At 49.3% G+C, this 20,302-nt stretch overlaps 4 protein-coding genes across 4 annotated transcripts; 1 reads left to right on the top strand and 3 right to left on the bottom strand.

Moving 5' to 3' along the window:
• Positions 1–1,124: 1,124 nt before the first annotated feature.
• Positions 1,125–3,567, bottom strand: COCMIDRAFT_109743 (uncharacterized protein; the record flags this gene model as incomplete). The annotated part of the gene is made up of 3 exons (XM_007695233.1): positions 1,125–1,371; positions 1,461–3,457; positions 3,532–3,567. 3 exons carry the CDS (start codon positions 3,565–3,567, stop codon positions 1,125–1,127), a joined length of 2,280 nt encoding a protein of 759 aa, XP_007693423.1.
• Positions 3,568–8,124: 4,557 nt separating this feature from the next.
• COCMIDRAFT_109751 (uncharacterized protein) lies at positions 8,125–8,892 on the top strand (the record flags this gene model as incomplete). The annotated part of the gene is made up of 1 exon (XM_007695232.1): positions 8,125–8,892. The coding sequence occupies one exon, from the start codon at positions 8,125–8,127 to the stop codon at positions 8,890–8,892; it is 768 nt and encodes a 255-aa protein (XP_007693422.1).
• A 5,615-nt stretch (positions 8,893–14,507) lies between these two features.
• COCMIDRAFT_9989 (uncharacterized protein) lies at positions 14,508–14,794 on the bottom strand (the record flags this gene model as incomplete). The annotated part of the gene is made up of 2 exons (XM_007695231.1): positions 14,508–14,549; positions 14,612–14,794. 2 exons carry the CDS (start codon positions 14,792–14,794, stop codon positions 14,508–14,510), a joined length of 225 nt encoding a protein of 74 aa, XP_007693421.1.
• A 2,209-nt stretch (positions 14,795–17,003) lies between these two features.
• Positions 17,004–19,677, bottom strand: COCMIDRAFT_30934 (glycoside hydrolase family 3 protein; the record flags this gene model as incomplete). The annotated part of the gene is made up of 6 exons (XM_007695230.1): positions 17,004–17,013; positions 17,148–18,610; positions 18,664–18,733; positions 18,797–18,969; positions 19,033–19,502; positions 19,554–19,677. 6 exons carry the CDS (start codon positions 19,675–19,677, stop codon positions 17,004–17,006), a joined length of 2,310 nt encoding a protein of 769 aa, XP_007693420.1.
• Positions 19,678–20,302: the final 625 nt, after the last annotated feature.

Here is a 20,302-nt window from a genome sequence, read left to right as displayed (position 1 = left end):
CTATTTAATTTCTAATTAAGAGAAGAAGTAAAAAGAGATACTTTCTTAGAAGTTTAGTAATAGTTTTATAGCGCTTAATAGAACTAAGTAATAAAAGCTAAAGAGAAAAATATAGTATAGTATTATATAACTAGTTTATAGTATATATTATGATTTTCTTTTATAGGTAGATAGGTACCTTCTCTAATTAATCCTTTATGCTAATTAAAATTTAGCTTACTTCTACTTAATTATAGGTCGCCTCTCTAATCTTTTAAGTTTGATTACGTATCGTGCCACAATATATTTTTATATCTTTAATACTTCTAGTCCTAATATCTATAGTATCTTCTAAATACCCTAGTATCTTAAGATATTTAAGATATCCTAGTATCTTCTAATATTATAGTATCTACCTTCTTAGTAAGATATTACCTTTTAGTAAGATACTAAGTTACGTAATTCTTACCCTATAATAATTATTACCTTCTAACGTAGACGTCCGTAGGCCTTTAGCTATCTTATTATTTATTAAGGAGAGAATCCTTCTTGTTACTTATAACACTTAGTAGGATGCTAAGTTACGTAATTAGCGCCCTACGTAAATTATTTCCTTCTGACGTGGACGTCTATAGGCCGTCAGCCATCTTGTCATTTGTTAAGGAGAGAATCCTTCTTGTTACTTGTAACAAATACCTTACCTAACAATTCTATCAATTCTGAATAACCTAACTCTAATGTAATACTAATACATATACTCGTAAAACTTGAATACTCTTCTCTGTCTTTGCTTGTTAAAAAATGGATTAGAAAAACTTTAGAGACGACGTTTAGCTTCTATGAAAGTTTTTTTAAAGTAAAAAAACTCAGCAAAGATAGAGACATGTTATATCATGAACTGGAAATTGATATAGATAGAAAGAATAAAACAAGGTAAGGTATCTTAAAAAGGTGTGGCGGGAAGGGTGAATACATCCACATTTCATCGTCATGGAAAAGCAAAAGCAAAAAAACCCCCTCAAGTCCTTTAGTTACGCCAACACATACACACCCAAAGACCAAGGACTCCCCCGTTTCGTGATGTCGTGAAATCGCATGAGCCAACATAAACACCTCCAACTCCTTAGCCAAGAAAACACATCAATCTACGCATCCTCCATCTCCTCATCCTCCTCCTCCTTCTCCACACCCTCGTCGTCATCCTCATCCTGGGCGGCCAGTAAATCCTGTTCCTCACAAGATCTCTCGACTTCATCTGCGATAAACTGCTCGTACTCCTCGAGCGACTTTTGCACGTGCAGCTTGAAGCGCACAATGTCGTCGAGCATGCGCTCGATTTCCGTGTGGAGTTCCTCGCGGAGGGCGTTGGCGCGGAGTTGGAGTTGTTCGTATCTACGTCGTGCTTATTAGTATACTCTGGGTTTATGAAAGGAAAGTAGGTATACGGTGGGGGAAAAAAGAAAGAGGGGAAGAAAACGTACTCGATGTTAACAGCCATTTCGCGCTGAACCATCAATTGGACTGATTCACCTAGTCCACTGCGCATACGACCTAATTCTTTCTCCATGCGCTCGATCTGAGCGTCAGACTGGCTCTTTTGCGTGTTTGTGATTTCTCGCAGCTTTTCTAGCTCTTCTTCTGCTTGGGCGACGCGGTGGCCTAGGGCTTCGACTTCGGCTTGTTTGTCGTCCATGGCTTCTTTGATCTTGTCGAGCAGGTCGTGGTTGTTCATGTCAGCTTCCAAGGCTTGGTTGCGGCGCTCGGCGATTTCCTTGCGGAGAGAGAGGATGTTGGCTTTTACGGTGCCGCGGAGATCGAGGTTCAGGAGATGGGCAGGAGAGTAGCCAGTTCCTGAGTCGTGGAGGAGACGGTCAGAGGCGTCTTGTGATGAGCCGCCCATCTGGGAGCCGGAAAAGTTGGGTGCGTCCGTTATGGTAAGGACGAGCTCGTAGTCTTGGCCCTTTGCGTTAACGGCTGTTGAGGGGATGACGCCGATTTGATAACCAAGGTTGTTGTAGCGCTCAATAGTCTGTTCGAGCTCGTCAAGCTTTCGTGAGGCGGCAATCTCCTTTTCAGCAACACGCTTCTTGGACTCTTCAAGGCGTGCTGACGTCGCCTGAAGAGAAGAGTCAAGACGGTCCCTTTCGTTGGCCATGCGGTCAATGTCTGCAATGGTCATGCCTCGGCCGTCGATGATAGCTTGAAGCTCTTGCTGCTCCTTCTCTGATGCCTCCAGTTCGGCCTCAATCTCTTCAATCGACTTTTCCAAGAAAGAGCATCGATCAGTATACTTCTTGACCTTGGACTCCATTGAGTTGTTGTAGTTTTCGAACTTGACACGGTCCTCCTCCAAAATTCGTATTTGCTCCTCGAGCTTCTGTATCCGTGGTCCAGACTTTCCTAGCTCCTCGATTTGATCCTGCAAGTACTTGTGCTCGGCCTCTAGAAGATTGACTTGTTCAAGATGTTGAGCGTTTGCCGCATCGAACTTGGCGGCCATTGTCCTAATGTGAGGCTCCATGTGCTTCTTTTGTGCCTCTTCATCGTCGTCATCGTCATCCGCTGACAACCAGGTGCTATAAGCATCTGAAAGGAAGTCGAATATGATGCGATCTCCAGAGACATCGAAGCCTGCTTCGAAGCACGCATCATCATATGTGCCAGCCTCGTACGCCTGCATAAGGCGTGCGAGCTGCATCATCCAATGAAGCAGTCCCAGGAATGTATACCAGTTGTTACCGCCAACAGCCGCAATTTGTGACTTCATAATGGACTTTTCGAATGGGTACCGCATTTGCTTGAGCAAGACAGGCACTTCTTGATCGATCGATTTCTGGAAGCGGTAGCTTGGGTCGATGCGGTTGTACAGCCATTGGAACATGCAGTTAAAGTCCTTCTGGGTCGGCGAAGTCATGGCTTTGTTGGAGAGTACATGTTTGGATTCCATCTCAAAGTTGTTGTGTGTCAGGTATTCCATCAGCTCCTGTGCCATATGCGAGCGCGTGTTTGGATCCTTGAGTCGTCGTGGGTCCGCAGGAGGAACCGACGGCAAAGGTGCCGTCTGAAAGAAGGATTGCTTGATGCCTGATTGACCAGGTGCATGTGATGTCCGCGATTTGAATACACTGCTTCTCCGTTGTGCGCTTTGTTCAAAGGTAGGACCTGAGGAGGATGCTGGTGTCTGGAAGATGGAAGCGCCTGGCGCGAAACTCTTGCGCGCGCTGCTTGCTGCGAAGTTACTAGTCGAGTTGCGGTGTACTGACTGGAAGCCTTCAGCGAGATTTGTACCGGAAGAGGAGCGTTGGAAGAGTTGTTGACTCGGTCGGCCAGGCGCGAGGGACATTCTACTTCCGCTCTGCGATCGCGCATGGTTCGGAGGGAACTGATTAGGTTGCATATTGTGTACAGAGCTCTGGCGCTTCATGGCGGAAGCTGGCATAGGAATGGCGGATACGTTGTTGTTGACGGGACCCAAAGTCTGCGTGTCGTGTTAGAGACGTCGAGGACGGAAGTAGGAAGATGCGACAAGAGGGGGCCACATCATAAACTTACCTGGCGGCGCACCGAGAACATACCCGGATCGGCCATGATTAGTATGAAAATGCAATTGTTTTGGGATTGCCAGTCTCTTGACAACTCAGTAGGCGAATACTGTGGTATACAGGTGCGTTAGGGCTGGTGTTGATACACCCACATGCAATTGTTTGTTGTGATCAAGGGTTTCGCGCTAACCATGCGTAGCAACGCGCGACGCCCGCGCCACGTGGGGCACCTTCCATTGTTTACATTGCATCCCTTCTGTTGATTTGGAAGACATGGCTACGTCATTTGCTACGTATCCTTTGTTGCCCGGTGTTTGCATGTCGTTTTGAACCATGTCTTCCAAACATGTTGTTATTCAATTTACCAGGTTCGGCGCGTATCTGCTCGCCATTGCGACCCAATCAGTGTCAACACAGGTGGCATCAACCCAAACACCAGCCACCAACGACTCCTAGTGGGCTAAGCTGGTCTGCTGGAAGCCCAGTTGGGCACATTCTGCAGAACCATCGCAGCCATACTGAGAGCACGTACTATGTGGGCTCAACCACTGGGTTGAACCCCTTCAGGGGAGGTTGGTAATGGGCTCATCCACATATGTTAATCGGCACGTTCCGCAGGGCACAAACTGGCTTGAGGTGTGACAGCCCAACCAGCGGTAAACAGCGAGACGATCACTATTAGTTGCAAGATCTGTGACAGGCATTTCCCTGAGGTGTAAGTTGGGATAATGATAGATTTTAGTGTCAGGCACATCCCGGGCTCCTGTCATGTTCAGTAGTCTCGCCAAACTTGGCTTCTCAACAGCCTCACTCCTGAGTATGTCTAAGCGACTTAGTTTGTACTTTCTTGCTAGTCGGCAACCTGGTCAAGAAGGAGAGAATTGGTTTCGGGCGACCCTTCATTGTTTTGATCGGCAATGCCTAAACCAGCCCCCTGGTTTTCTATTATGCCGAGTTGCAGGCATAATCCAGAGAGGGTACGGGCGTGAAACGGTCGAAGGGAAATTGACTTGTCCTAGGGACCCAGGCAAGATTGTGCGTCGAAACAAGGCAGCATGGGCTTCCAAACGCAAGCTATGAACCACTTGGAAACAGATTGTTAGCGTTCCTCATTTTGCAATTCTGGGGTAGGGATAAGTCTAGTGTATCCGACTACCAGTCGATCTTTGAGACAGTATTCTCTCACCAAGCATAGTCAGATGATACAATACTTTCCTGGTAGATTGCCCTGTGATGGCTCTCGTGACGAATATTGGAGCTTCTTATTTTTTTTGTCTCATTCGGTTACCCCGAGGCTTTTCTTGTCGGTACAACTGTAGATCAATCCGATCAAAAGCAAGTTGCCAGGCCCTGGGCATGAGGTCTAGAACTGGATTGCTTTTCGTCGCTTCCATGACATCGTTGACAGATTCCACAAGTTTGGGTCGATCGCGATTGAGTGCTTCTCATGGCGTAGTCTGGACCCTCGATGCAAATACGTCAAAGGCGTACGCGATACAAGGACTCTGCGCACAACTAGCAAATGGCATGGTGTTTTGGAGTCCCAATGTCGCCTTTTTCTTCGCCTTGAATAAGCATTGGCAATGGATTTGAAAGCGCTTGCGCAGTGTGACGACATGCCGCTGCGAGTGTTTGCGCTGTGGGGTTTGTTAAGCTTAAGACTGCACAGGTTTCTCGTACGATTGCTCTATGGCATGATACAGATGATTAGCGTTGAACAGAAAATTCATGTGTGAATGTTGAGAGCCAATGGTGAGACGAATGGTGCTTAGTGATGCATAAAGGTTGTCGGTTGGTCGCTCAGAAATCAACAGGGGTCGAGCAAGACTTTGTGAAGAATCGGGTAGCATAGGAATGTCAGCAATATGCATAGAAGGAGTAATGGGTAATGGGTAGTCCACAAAGGGAGAATGCATCGAAGCATGCAGCGTGACGCAGTCGAAAGGTACGGTGCATGGTTGTGGTGGGCTAGTCAGTGTTGGTGGAAGAAATGGGGCTTCGAGAAGATTACTTGAAGCGGAAGCATGGAAGCGCGGCTTGCCGTTTCCCAGCCACCGGCTATACGAAGGCTGTGATCTGAGCACCTGCCAAAAACAGTAGTGTGATTGGGAATATTGACGCGGAAAAGGCGTATGTCAATACGTCGCATGTGGACGAGGGGGGCTGAGCAATACGTATACGCGAATGCGCTCGCTTCCACTGAAGGATGAGTAGGCGTGCCGTGTAAGTAAGTATGTACGCAGTCGCGAAAATAGACACTTTAAAGTAATATATTGACGCGGTATTGGAGTCGTCGTCGAGCTGTGGTGGCTTAGTTGCGCGGGGCTGGGCTCCCTGTCCGCATCTGGCAATTGGTCGACTCATATTGTATCAACATGACAGCCCCGTGGTATGGCAGCATTGCGTTGCTACGGTGCCGCAGTGTGCCTAGCGCGGACAGCCATGGACTCGGCAATCGCGTAGTTTTTGTCTAGGGTAGGACAAAGACAGCGGTGAAGTGGATAGCGGATACGTGTCGTGGGCGTAGGCAGCACTCATGCGCAGCGTCGGAAAAAGGTATGGGTAGCAGTAAGTAGCGACATGCGGAGGGGCCCATGGGTTGGGCTTGGCTCGTTTAGGATCGTTCGTCCTTGAACTGGTGCGCCAGTGCAGTGGAAAGGGCGGAGCGGGGACAAGGTGTTGGAAGCGCACGGCCACGACGTCCCTGGTCGGTCCCTGGATCTGACTCTGGCTCTGGCACGACACGGTGTAGGAAGTAGTGTAGCAGCCTTTTGTTGCGGATCGATGCCCAGCCGGCGACGGGGACGGAGTCGCTGTCCGCTGTCGCAGTGTGCCCAACGTGTAGAGAGGGCGAGTGACGTCGGGTGGAAGCACGCAATTTCAAGATTTGCAATCCAGTATAAAGAACAGTAATGTGTCTGGGAGTCTAGTGGTTCATGCAAGGCTTGCTAATTAGCGGCTTTGTCAGATGGCATTTTTCAGCACACATGACAAAGCCGACGTGTCCACCAATCCCGCGTGCCCTACCGCAAGACGCGGGCAGCAGTGTTTGTAATCGGGGTTTTAGATGTGCCATTGAGGACGATTGTGCGATGCGCCTGGACCGTGTCGTAATGAGACGGTCAGAGGCGGGGAATGGGCGTGTGAAGAGTGGAGGCGGGTGGCAGATGAGTGCATGTGACGTGCATCGTGGCTTCTGCCAGCTACTGAGCGTGAGCACTGTACTGTACTGCGTAGGAGTAGGGGGAGACGCAGACGCATACAGTACGGACGAAAGTTGAATGGATAACCGGAACCCCGAGTACTTAGTGACCTAGGCAGCTAGCCACTTAGGTAACCAAGCTTCTCTCTGCCTCTCTCGTACTCGTCGGCCGAACAGTGCTTTTCCGCACCAACCGTGCCGGATAGGCGAGCCAAGGGCAGTCAGTCGCCGGTGTGGCTGGCCTGCCGAGATTGGCTGATCTGAAGACAACGTGTACATGGTAGTACGAGAGGTTTTAGGACAACAGTCGGGAGAGTAATACCAGGACCGGCGCCGGCAGTAGACTCGGGTCCGAACAGCCTTGCGACTGCAACGCCCAACCGCCGACTAGCAATCGAATGAAGGGTGTAAGAGGCCCCGCAAGCAAGACACTGATGGGGGCCGCCTGCCGCGTCGCGACAGCCACAGGTGAAGGGCTGACCGCTCAGCCTGTGGGGAGGCCCGTGGCTTAGCCTTACGACAGCGCATCCTGGAACCACAGCCAACAGGCAGCCTGGCAGGGCTCCATCTCGCCCAAGGCATCCTCTAGCCGGACAGCGCACAATGAGACCCCCCAAGATACTGGCAGCAGGGTCTGCCCAAGGTGCGCAATCCGAGGCGAAAGCGAAAACGCCAAAAGCAAAAAAAGCAGGCAGGCAGGCAGGCAGGCAGACAGATGACAGGCCGTAAACAGGGCGGACGAATAGATGATGCAATGTACGCCTCGAGTGGTGGTAAGTAAACGCCGACGGAGTAAAAAAAACCTTGGACGACGGCGTTTAGCCAGGTCCATGCCATGTCCATGCCATGTCCATGTCGTGTCGACGTGCATGCACTACGACGACGCACTGCTCGGGCTCCGCGTGGTGGACGGGCGAAAGTCTTTACGTCCGACGGAGACAGGCAGGGTATCGTAAGCCACGCTAGGACCCCTGTCGCGCAGTGTGAATCATCCTCTGCTAGCTCACCGCATCCGTCCTTGCGCTGAGCACTGCTCGGCCAAGAGCGGTGGAAACACGCCAATAGTCCCGCCCGCCCGTTATCCATCATGCTCATCCTCCATGCGTCAGGGAAACATAAGAAACACGCCCGCCCGCCCTCTGCTGCTTTTGGCCCTCCACTACCAGCTCCACCAAACCACAGCAACAGCAACAATACAATAGTCTTGACATCACCTCGACTACCCTTGGACATCGACATCGACATCGACACTCTGCATCCATATCCCAGCCTCGCATCACCTTCCCCCAATACGGCTACTGCGCAACGGGTTCGTCATACCCCGGCCACTATCCAGTCACAACCAAACTGACTCACATTTTTTTAGCCCTTCTTATACTTTGTGCCTACAACATAGAAGCCATGCCTTCCTCATCACACCTCCGCATCCAAACCTCGTTTGAGCCTTTCACGGCCGAGACCACTCGCTCCCACTTCGTCGCCTCACCACCAGCCAAGAAGCAAAAAATGTCTCTCACCCAGACCTACTACATCGCTGCCTCTGCCCGCTCCAAGCTCGGCAAGGAGGCATGCAGGGCCGACCACAACCTCCGCCTGCTCGTCGGACACGCAAACCTCCTCGACAGCCTCATGATCGAACTCCAAGACGCCGAGCGCCAGCAAGAGCAGTGGTTCAACCAGACCATGGCCAAGGCCTCCAAGGCTGAGGAGCCCCGACACATCCAGTGGGCCGACAGCATTGCTGAGGAGCTCGACGACGACGAAGACGACTCGTCCGTTTCCGACTCCGACTCGGACAACGACGACGACTTTGACATGATCCCCATGCCCCGTCGCATCGCAGCAGCTCCCGTACAAATCAGCACAATGGAGGTTGACGAAGACGACTCAGAGGACGAGGATGACTTCTACGACGACATGGAGGACCACTCTGAACTCGCCCTCACTCGTGTACCCTCGCAATTGCAATCACCACCCGAGCTTACCTTCGAAGAGGAGTCGGACGACGAGTCACCACCAACATCGCCACCACAATCAACGCTCAACTTCTCAGACAAGGAGGGTATGCTCACGACGACATTCTACAACACCAAGCCAAAGCCACAATACCTGGAACACGACCAGCCACTGTTCATGGACACCAGCTCTCCGCTCATCTCAAGTTATTAGGCCAGCACATGGACATGTTCCGACCTCATGATTTCCGATCCAGCATTTTTTTTTCCTTGAAGCGAGCGAATCATTTTTACAGCATAGCGTGGCATTGTCTTGGGCATGATATCCTTTGTTATTTTCTCTTTATTATTGACATGTCTTTGTTTGTTTGTGGGGTATATTGGCATGCACCGCAGGGCGGTGAGAAGTGTCAAGCTAGGACATGAGGAAGGCTACTACTCTACTCTACTCTACTCTTGGAGCATTTTGGTACAATGGAAGGAGAGACATTTTGGGACATTTTGGTACAGGCGGTTTGACATCTCCCAAGCAGATTGGTCGAGACTCCCGCCCTTAGCTAGAACATGAATCAAAGATCAGTCGTCGTACTACTCTACAAAATGATCTACACACATGCATCAGGTGACGGGTCTGCTATCTCTGCACCATGCACGCTAATCACACCACCTCACTCGCTGCTCACACGCTTTGTTTGACATGCGAGGCTAGAAAAAAACTGTCGCACTGGGGCCAGCGTTGCAAAAGTTTGAGTTGACCGACTTTTGGACAGTGCGGCAGACCCTGGCCCCTTGTGTCCGCGCATAGTCGCGTAGGCGGTGGCACTTGTGGATATGGATACACTACACGCCTCTGCCTCGTACACATGGCTCAAAATGCCACTGCTGCCTCGTAACGTCTGCCTAATCAAAAAGTGCCTTTTCCGGTGAGCGCGTGCAACCCCAGGCAACAATAAAATGTATGTAGGCAGAATAAAAAAATTTACCCACACACACGCACACACAATCGTGTCCTTGCATACTTTACAATACATTGACTCACTGCAGGCGGACCCGCGTGTCTGCAGTTCGTGGCCAGGTGACGCGGAACATCTGCCTCGAGCGAATATACTAGCATGTGCAATAGCGCACGCCGCCGTTCGTCAGATTAGTGTGGGCCAGGTCCCTAGGCATGGTTCTTTCGCGAGGCATACGGGCGTAACCGTACACAGTAGTGGTAGGGCGTGGGATGAGATGGTACTAGGGAGTTCGGACTCTTGAGTATTCCGGTCGGACCTCGATCGCTTGTCTCGATGGAGGAGGGTCGGCAGTCTGGATGATCCGATCGGGCGAAACACGGGCCAGTGGCGGTGGGAAGAGGCGGAGCGGAACTCCTGGGGTGCGATGATCCGTATCGCAAACATATGCCATCATTCATTTGCACCTTCATCTCTGCCCGGCCCTATGTTGCCTGCGATTTCGCTGCTTTCCATCTCCGGCAATTACTACAAAGGGAAACACGACAAAAAAAATTCAAGGTCAATGCCGCTCAAGTTTCAATGCTGATCTGGCCACCCTGTTTTTTTTTTTTGCTCTTCCCCGCGCTCTCCACAGCGGTACCCGCTCCGTTCTTCTATGCGACACATGTCGCGAAACAACAACGTGGCATGGGCGTCAAACGCGAGGCAGAGAGCAATGAGACCAAAACAGGGCGTTGCGCGTTGCGCGGTCAAAGCAAGTTTCAACATGGCGTTTCGGCGCCTGTAGCGCTGTGTGCGTGTGTCTATGTGCAGCGGTGTAGCCTATGAGCCAGCGCAGTCAAGCTATGCATGCGATGCTACGTACCTACATCCCATCCCCCCCCCCCTACACACATACTTACTACTGCCTCACCCACGGCTCAAGTAGAGTAGAATGAACACCTGGCCAAATGCGCGCCAATCTCGCTATGCCCAGCAGCATAATGCAGGGCTCAAGTGAAGCGAAAGGCCCCCCTTGACTCCATATCCACAACAGCCTTTTGTCGCTCTCCTTCTCATTTGCCCACCCCTATTCAATACTCGGTGTGTGAGTTGGCATTGTGTCTCGCGTCCGGCGGTCTCGACTCTTTACTCCTCATCAGCAAAGAAAAGAGCCCCTTTCTTTCTCCACGCGGAGAAAGATGCACTACCAATTAGGGAGCCCTGGCGTACCAAACAAGGCAAATGCTCTGCACCTCAGGCAGCCTCAATCTGACACCTTACCTCAGCCATCGCCTTTGCCCCATCCCTCGTGGGCAGTGCTCAACCAAGCGATTCAATATCAACACCAAGACACGCCTGCCCGCCTTCTCCATTGCCATGGCTTCCCCAAACGCCGCTACTCATCTTATACGCGTCAACCTTACTAAGTGTACTCGTGCTGACTTGACTAGCGATGATAGTAGGACCAGTGAGGACAGCCTTGCTACGCTCGGCACAACTGCCCACGCCTACTTGGAAACCAGGGTGACTAAGGTGTGGCTTGACGGGCCTTGTCAAACACTCTTTTAACAATCACCGTAGCGCATGGGTTGCCAGATATGTCGCCTGTATGTAAGCTATGTAGATCATCTGTCCCCCTCTCCAGGGTGGGGTTTTGTCTAGGCCCGCATGCTCTCGCTTGTGCCCGGATTTAGCCCGGCGTAAAGGGAGGGAGAGAGAGAGACAACCAAAAAAGTCACCGGCGATAACAAAACACAATATGCGAGATTGTTCTCGCATATCAGCAGACTCCGCGTATATCCCGTATATCCGTATCTACTTACAATCTTACCATACGCATTTCTCTCTCACGCACATGAGATTGCATGTCTCACAAGCCTCTTTGACACCTTACACTCCTCACCTTCCTATCCGCGTGTCTTTCTAACTCCGCCCTTTTCGTCCGTCATCCCCCCCCTTCCCCCTTCCCCATCCAAATATCACCGTATCACCGTATCGCACTGTCATCACGGGGGAAGGGGTCCCGCCCCTACACGCACATTGTCTCGATAAGCAACGATCCGGGTTGACTTATGACGCGACCATCACGCTTTTCTCTCTCTCTCACGTATTGTGTACACATGTCATATGCAAAAGAAAAAAGATGATAATGCAGGGTCGATGACACCACCACTCGTTCACCTTTTCTCTCGCCTCGGTTCCCTCGGACATTTTTTTTGGTTTGGTTTGGCTTGTGATACTTTTATCGCCACGAGAGAAGGGGGGCGGGAAAGAGAACAGTGACTTTCCCTATCTAGGGGATCGACAACCATTCCGCTTTGGTAATACGTCATGCGGTCGATCTCTTTGCGAGTTGTTATGTCCAGAGTGGGAGGGAGGGAGAGAGGGGGGGGTCCCTTCGGACGAACACCCCCGAGAGCCCGACCCCCCCCCCCTCAACGGCTTTTGCGGGTAAGGCTGGAAGGCAGCATGTCTTTGATCTTGTCACGTGTTGTGGGGTGGGTTTTTATCCGAGCATATGCCTACATGTAGTGTGCACGCTTTTCCGTGGTTCGAGGCTTGACGCTGGTTTTCTGCTGAATAACCTCACCTATACCCGCTCTTTCTGTCTTATGATTGTGATTCTGATAGTGGGGGTTTTTTTTGTATGCCACGTTCAACATTGGGTTCACAGCACACTTTGCTGGCCCGACCCGCGCTCGCACATGCATGCCCAACCGAGGTGTACTCTTGTTGTTCACGTGTGCTTCCCTTTTCCAGATGAATTTTTTTTTTTTGCTTGCTTGCTGTCTAGCGCTATACCCTGGCTTCCCGTTCGTACAAAGCGTATTCGCCCTGAAGCCGTTCCGAACTAGCTGCGGGTAGGTAGTAGCCCGCCATACCCAAGTTGAAGAAAAAATCGAGCTTTTTTTCTTGATGTGGGCGCTAATGCAAAGCATTCCCGCTCACTTGTGTGCATGTGCCCTGTGATCCCGGGTTGACATCGGAAAAGTTCAGGTGGGCATGAGTAATGCTAGATGCGAATCATTTTGCCTAGTGTGCCCGGATTTTTTTTGGTATTTTTTTTCAAAGGGTGGAAAAGTTTTCCAGGGCCCGGACTATGTACGACTAGAAGCCGTTGAGAGGTGGATGTCACACCACTTTTACTGTGTTTTGATTTTGATTTTGGACTAGAGTACTAAGGGCGGAGGTTGAGGCTGAAAAGCCCGTGCTCGCTTAACATTCGGTAGTACGAAGTATTGAACCTCGGGCGTAACAATTATCGTTCTCGCATGAGACTCGGGATATGCGAAAGATTGAACCTCGGTCTTTACATCTCCCCCTCCCCCTTTCTACACCCTAGCATACTCACACATGAAACGAGCTTTTTTTGTGCCGTGGCTAAACGCACATGTATATTGCAGCCCATCAACATGTGTGCTGGCAACCCAGTGGGGCCCATGTTTTCTTTACCCGAAAAAATGGTCACGGCTACATGATGTGCCCCTCCCGGCTGATTTAGTTTTTCGGCTGCAAAGCGGAAAAGGAAAATGGAAAAAGGGAGGGAGGGAGCTGGTGGGATGGGTGCATGACATCTCGCGGTGCCACACTGCTGGATCGAGCTGAGGAAAAATTATGTTGGGTTGGGGCGACACACACCGCTTGTAGTGTTCCGGTGAGTCCAGTGCTGGCTTTTTTTCTGGGGGCTGTAAGCGAGAAGAAAGGGGGTTGTAGATGTTGAAGTGACGGTGTAGATGTGGGTTGTATTGTTGACGGGCTGTTGTGGAGTCGGTGTGTGTCGTGATGAAATGATCTTCTACTGTTGAATGGAAAAGAAAGGAGGTAGGCAGGTGGGGACTGATAGTGGATGTGTGTGTGTGTGTGTGAATTGCTTTTTCTCTCGATTGCGAGTGCCGGCTGCATTGCATGGTACAGATGTAACAAGGGGGTATTGATGATGTTGGAGAGATGGCGCAAGATCGAGATGGGTGGGGTGGATGAGTATAGGGATTCGGTTGATGTGTTGTGTTGGCGTATGTGGGCTGTATGGATATGTTACACACCAATACATTTACTTTTGTTTTTTCTTGTAAGATGATACGGCAAGGTTTATTTGCATAGTTTCATAAGTTTAGGTAGTGTTTGGTTGAGACATTCTCGAGATGTCTGATTTCAAAAAAAAATCATTTGCTTTAGCCTTGGAGATGGACTAAGATGGTGGGAAATTTCGATCTCTGGGTGGTAGTAGTAATAGGGCGAGGTTAGGTGATTGATATTGATGTTTTCCCCCTCGCCGTGGGCCATAGGGCAACTGGATCAGTGGGGTTAAACAGAAGAGTGGTGATTGTAGTAGAGGGGCAACTTAGACAGCTAGTTAAGTGGGTAGCCAGCGTGATATGCGACCAAATCCCCAGCCCTTCTCAAGTGTTGTGTCATTATCAAAACTATATTATAATCTTAAGATACCCTCTCTTAGTTCGAGTTAGTTGGGTGATGGAGACGAGATCTTTCTATTCGTGTTAAGAGAGCTGACGGCTGTTGGTTGTGGTGGTAATTAGATAGATTAGATAACCTAGTTGGGCTGACTAGAGGAACTAATAGTCGTGTTAGTGAGTAGATTGAATGATAGATAGACAAAACTGCATACCTCCTCGGCGTTGTTCACAGTTAGAAGCATTAAATAAGATCCACAGCACTTCCAATCAGAATATAATTAAAAACTTTACATGTTAATATATACTAGAATACTAAACATCGTCTCATTTCCTTTCCCCAATCTCGAACATATCACGCACAGTGTTCTCAGAAAACAAAGAAAAAAAGACGGAGGAAGCTTCTTCGGCACCAAACCTCCAAAAGACCTCTGATAACCTTTCCTATTGCAGTTTCATGCAAGTACCCGGCACTCCCTTTAAGGGAAAGAAACACAGCAGCAGACACCACCTCCTCGACCCTATTAATCCAGTCGTTAGTTTGTTTCTCCCAGAATATTCGTTTTCTGATATTGTTTCTTACCTGCTTTGCGCCTGAGCAGCATCGAAGGTTGGAGCAAGCAGTGGGGTTGGGTGCGCAGACGCCATTTGCGGCGCACTGGCGAGTCAACAGCGGGTTCTCAGGGACAGGGCTGCCGGAAGCTGGGGCAGCGTAGGCAACAGAGAGCAGGCCGGTGGCGGCGAGGATGATAGAGCGGAATTGCATGGTTGCGTTTGGGTTGTCAGAGTGTGTAGTAAGGACGATTAATGAAAGACGTAGAAAGATTGTAAGAGAGTGCTATTGTAGTTGTTTGTGATGATGATAGTACAGCGGGAGAGTGACTGTTTATATGTCTTTGAGCTTGGAGTTCGTAATATAGTACCAGCTGCTGCTCTCTCATTGTAGATCGATGTGGTCTTTCCGTCCAGTGTGGTTGTTCTTCGGTCTTCCAGGATATCCCTTGAGTGGTCTTGGTACTTATTTAGTCAAGTGAGCAATACGAAATGTCCCCGATTGTCAAATTTACATTAGATACAAAAGTCTTAGTGCTCGGTCACTTCTGGTTTGCATTCTTCTTTAGGCTAACCGTACCCACCCGTTTTCTAGAAGCGGTTCTCAAAGAGCTACTTTAGTAATCAGCCAAAGCAGTGGTGCGGCAGTTTGTTGTATCTCGCAAACATACTGATGTCATACAATCATTGCTATCAAATAACGCGGGGTCACCTGTCCGCCTTTTCTGATCCGCACCACTTCTTGACTGGCCCAGCAGCGTCAGCCATTAGGGGTTGCGGTAATATGCAACTATAGCGACTCTTAGATTTGTTCGCCAATCTCAAGAACGTATCAAAATTACACAAGTCTTGACATTCCTCCGCCCCTATAAGCAATCCTACCACGAGTTAGCACGTCAACTTTCCTTCGGATCGGCAGCATGAACACCAAGTAGCTACTCTAGTATAAAACCAAGATGACTGTAAGGATGCATATACGAATATAGAGGGCTCCCTCAAAACCATTCATGAGTGCTATCTCTATCGGACCGATATCTTCTTAGCTAAATAGAGATATTCTAACCCTAAATGCCTTTCTCTCTCTCTTTGGAATAATAAATTACTTAAATTAATATCCAAATTAGCCACATCTGAAATAGAACACATGGATTGCTATAGCGATAGATTTCACCTTTCGTAGACATAAACAAGCATTGAGAAAGAATAATGAGCAACAGGAGAGAGAGAGCTGTAGCAATACAAAGGTCCTATTACGGCAGTACTACGGTTGAACTATAAGTAGACACCCTGTTAGTCGTTTTTTCTGAAAGAATTCTCTGTACGGAGTACATACAAATTTGCTATACTAGTCTCGGTGTCTGAATAGACCCCTATTAGCTTTGTTCGGCCCGGTGTGATGCCTCTTCGGGCCGCCCACATCGGCGCCTAGAACAGTATATAAGTTACGCAACCCTGGGCGTATTCGGTTCAGCTGCGTGTCTCGTCTGCTAAACCCAATCCCGGCTCCTTCTTTAAAACAGAGCTGCAAACAGCTCCATTTTCAACTAAATGTACTACTGCTTATAATCGCTACTAGACTGCGCTCCAGTTCCTGAGTAAAACGCTAATAGAAAAACGTCTCATCTAGCGTAATTTCAGGACAGTAATTACCCTTTTCAAGCAAAAAAGAGTCTGCTGCACAGCTATCACATACCTGAATATGGTAATGAAACGAACTCTGACTAAACAGTCTTGTCTGTTTTCCATCCCGATCTTGATATGCCTAGCTACGAAACTAACTAAGGCTCCTTGTCAAGGGTCTAAAACCAAAAGGGCAACAAAATCGAGGCGGAAAACGGAGAAATGAATAGGACCTATAGCGGTGACTAACGTCGGTCTCATCTCAAGACAAAGTGCGTACACGCAAGCCCGGGGGCTTAGTGGCTCTGGTATCTTTTGGCTAAGATTGCTGAGACCTTCTTGCCTTGTCGCAGCAACAAAGGCTTACGAGGCCAACTGGAAGGGTTATTTCTCCTTTTCCTTAAACATAAATGGCTAAGAAGTTGCAAGACATAATAGCGCCACTTATAGTGCTTTCTCTTGCGATGCTCACTACGATGAATGTGTAGTCAATGTAACGAATGGTTGCTCTTGCACCTTTAGAATACGAGGAGCAATTGTATGATTATTCGTATTCGCGAGTGAAGCGTAGCGGATACTTGTCATACTGTACGCGTGGTGCTAATGTGCTTGGAAATAGTTTAGTGCCTTCGTTATGATCTTGGGTCTTGAAGATCTCAATTCGACATCCTTGGCAGTGAAACATAGCGTAGTGATTGATATCAGCTTGGTTGGGTAACATGTAATGGTCGCCTAGGCTGTTCAAAATGTGTATTAATTCCGACAAGACCGTTGTGATATGTAGAAAGCTATGCAAGTGCTCTCTAGTACCGACTGTACAATATAGGTAGTGCAATATCACCACTTGAAGCACATGGAGTCACATTGTAAAAAAGTTTTAGCATCGTAGAGTGACTTTACAATTACTCTGATCGTACCTGCCTCCTTCCATTGGAGGTCATGCTCACGATACAACAATCTCGCCCTCCTGTCTTACGTCACGGCTACTCGCGCCAACCCACACTCCATATCGTCCCCTCTGCAGCTCCCACGCCTGAGCCTCTACATTCCAAATACTCAAATCACGTCTCTGAAGCTCAAAATTTACGACAGCGCTCTCGCCTGGCTTCAACAAGCCCACACGCTCGAAACCCCTCAGTTGCTTCTGCGGCGCATTCGGAACACCAAGATACAATTGCGGCACCTCGTGACCAGCTACCTTACCCGTGTTGGTGACATTGACGCTGACTCGGTACAGCACATCCCATAGCTCTGGGTGGCCGCCCTGCACAATCGGCACCGAGGGAGATGGGAAGCGCGAGAGCGAAGTGTTTGGTACTACCGACTCAATCGACAAATCGTCGTAAGAAAAGGTAGTGTAAGATAGCCCAAAGCCGAATTCGTACAGCGGTGTGACGTTGCGCTTGTTGAAGTCGCGGTAGTCGATATACAAACCTTCTGTAAAGTTTGACTGCAAAAAGGCGGGAATGGAAGGATCGAAAGTCGAGTTGAGCAAGGCGCCGTAGTCAGATTCGGAGCGAGCTACAGTGTATGGCAGCCGACCACTAGGGTTTACATCACCGAGGAGCACATCGGCGATTGCGTTTCCGCTTTCTTGACCCGGGACACCAGCATATAGGATGGCAGTGACGTTGGGATGGTCGTACCATGCGTCAACAGTGCGGACGCCGGCTGAGTGGATAACGACAATGGTATTGGAGCAGTTCGTGGCCACGTTGTTAACAAGCTGGTCGCTGAAATCGTCGGTGAGAGATGTCCGGTCAAAGCTCTCAGATGCGTATGCGTTGATGAACACAAGGCATGCTTCGGCGTTTGCGTAAACAGTAGGATTCACGCCCCATAAATCCCATCGAAGTGTTCCGCGGTTCTTAATCAACCGGTCTTGTAGCGCTTTGAATGGGCTGATCACGTATCGAGGTGTGCTGGAACCCGACCCGCCTGCTGTTATCAACGTGCCGTTCAACGTGTTCCAGCCAAAGTTTTCTTCGTAGCCGCCGCCGAAACGCGAGGGATTGTTCCAGGGCGAGGCCTTTACCTCTGCGTCGTAGCCGTAGATGTTCAAGAAGCGGGGATTGATCAGGGGAAGGGTGTTGTTTACGTTCTTCACAAGAACGGTACCTGCGGCTCCAATTTCCCTGATCAATGAGCCATGGTCCTCCGTTACGTCTATAATCTCGTGTTTCACATTGTACGGGTATACTTGGGTGTCGAAATTGGTCTCGTCCTGTTTAAGATAGTAGTAGGCTGCTAGTAGTCGGGTGTTCATATCATTGAACCTTTCAGCAGTAACCGATCCGTTGTTCACGGCGTCGGTGAGATTGTTGCCCCAGAACTTGGCTACGGGCATGACTACGTCAAGTCCAGCATTTGCTGATGCAACACCCGCATGTTGTGCATCCCAATCGGAGACCTAAATACATATGAGCATGCTCTTCTTCAAATTTTTGCCTGGATCGAACACACCACGAAACCCTCAAATCCCAATTGAGTTTTCAATACTCCATTCAGGAGGGCTGAGTTTTGGCAGCCATATCTGGATGCGGGCGTATAATGTCAGTTGCTTTCCCCTACAGCATACAAGATGAAATCCACTCACGAGTTGTTGATCCTCTGGTAAGAGCACATTACGGAAACAGCACCTTCGCGGAGAGCGTCCATGAAGGGCCAGGCATACAACTCGTGTAGCGTACGGTCGTCAACGTTTGACGAAACAGCCTCGCCTTCGCTTCCAGGTCTACGCCTATACTCCTGTTCTTGAGCAATCCAATGCTAACCAAGAAAATCAGTCCTGCATTTTCGATATTTCCAAACCATTCCTGGAAATCTTCTCACCTTTGGAGTCGCCATGACACCTGATTCCTGGGTGCCTCTGGTGAGCAGACCGCCCCCAACACCATTAAGATACGGATCAGCACCCAGACCCTCCCAGTTCCTTCCACCTCTTACAACACGCCCAATAGGTCCGATAAAAGGGCCCAGCGCAATGTGAATACCCTTTCCTTTGAATTCCCGACCTAAAGCTTGGCCATATTGCAGCATAAGTCTTTTATCGAACGTCGCTCCAAGGTGAATGCCGGCAGGGAACGCCGATACAAACTCTTGACCACGAATACCAGCCGGAGCATCAGCAAAGCAGAGTTCAGGAATTTCAAGACGAGGTACTGCGCCCGTCTGTCCTACACATCGTCCCGTGACGCCGTGAGTCAAGTTTGATTGTTCTTCCTGCGTTAATTGTGCTACAACGGCCCTTGCACGAGCGTATGCTGCGGTCCAAGCTTCGGATGTCGAACCATTACCCTGGGCTGCACCGTTTCAGTATTTCTTTCGACGCAGAAAAATACAAATATACTCACGACTAGGATATACAGGTGGCGACAGCCCATATAATGGGACTTCAGATTCATTGGTATACCCTTGTGTGACCGAGAGACCTGGAAATAAAGCAATGGCCAAAGCCAAAGCGTCAACAAACCTCATACTTGCAGACTTTATCGAAAAAACCGTCTTGAGCGCTGATCAAAAAGTCACGTCCACGACATCCCCTCAGCTACCTTAAATACCCCTTCCAGAAAAAATCCCGTTGACCTGCAATTCTTTTCCTCTTCCGGCCCTATTGACTGAGGTCATATCTGGGGAAAAACACGACGTAAGTAACACCGGGACCTCGTGACGAGAGTCCATTCCTCCCAATACTTTAGCCATTGGGGCGGGGCTCAAAATCCCTCTTTCTCCGCATTGTTACCTTGGCAAGGCAGGTTGTCCGGTGGAGACACACAATAAGAAAAAAAATAACAAGGGCGGGCAAACAGGTTGGGGGAAACGGAATGCTGTTTTTGTCGGGGCAAAAAAAGCGGAGAATGGGGGGGGGAGGGGAGGGGGGAAGAAATGCACAGTTACGGATCGGGATGGCTTGCAATACTAGTAGTACGTATAAAACTACATTCCCTCCACATATACTAATCTTAACGAGGCACAGAAAATCTTGTAATACGTATTCCACGTAGATTTGAATATATATATTTTTTGTAAAAAAAAAACGCCATGCAAAAGAATATGTTTCAGATACTTCTATCCAGCTTCGTCGAGTCTTCTTTCCCCCCCC

The sequence above is a fragment of the Bipolaris oryzae genome (genome assembly GCF_000523455.1).
Source record: "Bipolaris oryzae ATCC 44560 unplaced genomic scaffold scaffold_285, whole genome shotgun sequence".
NCBI lineage: Eukaryota > Fungi > Ascomycota > Dothideomycetes > Pleosporales > Pleosporaceae > Bipolaris > Bipolaris oryzae.
This window is presented reverse-complemented; position numbering and strand designations above follow the sequence as displayed.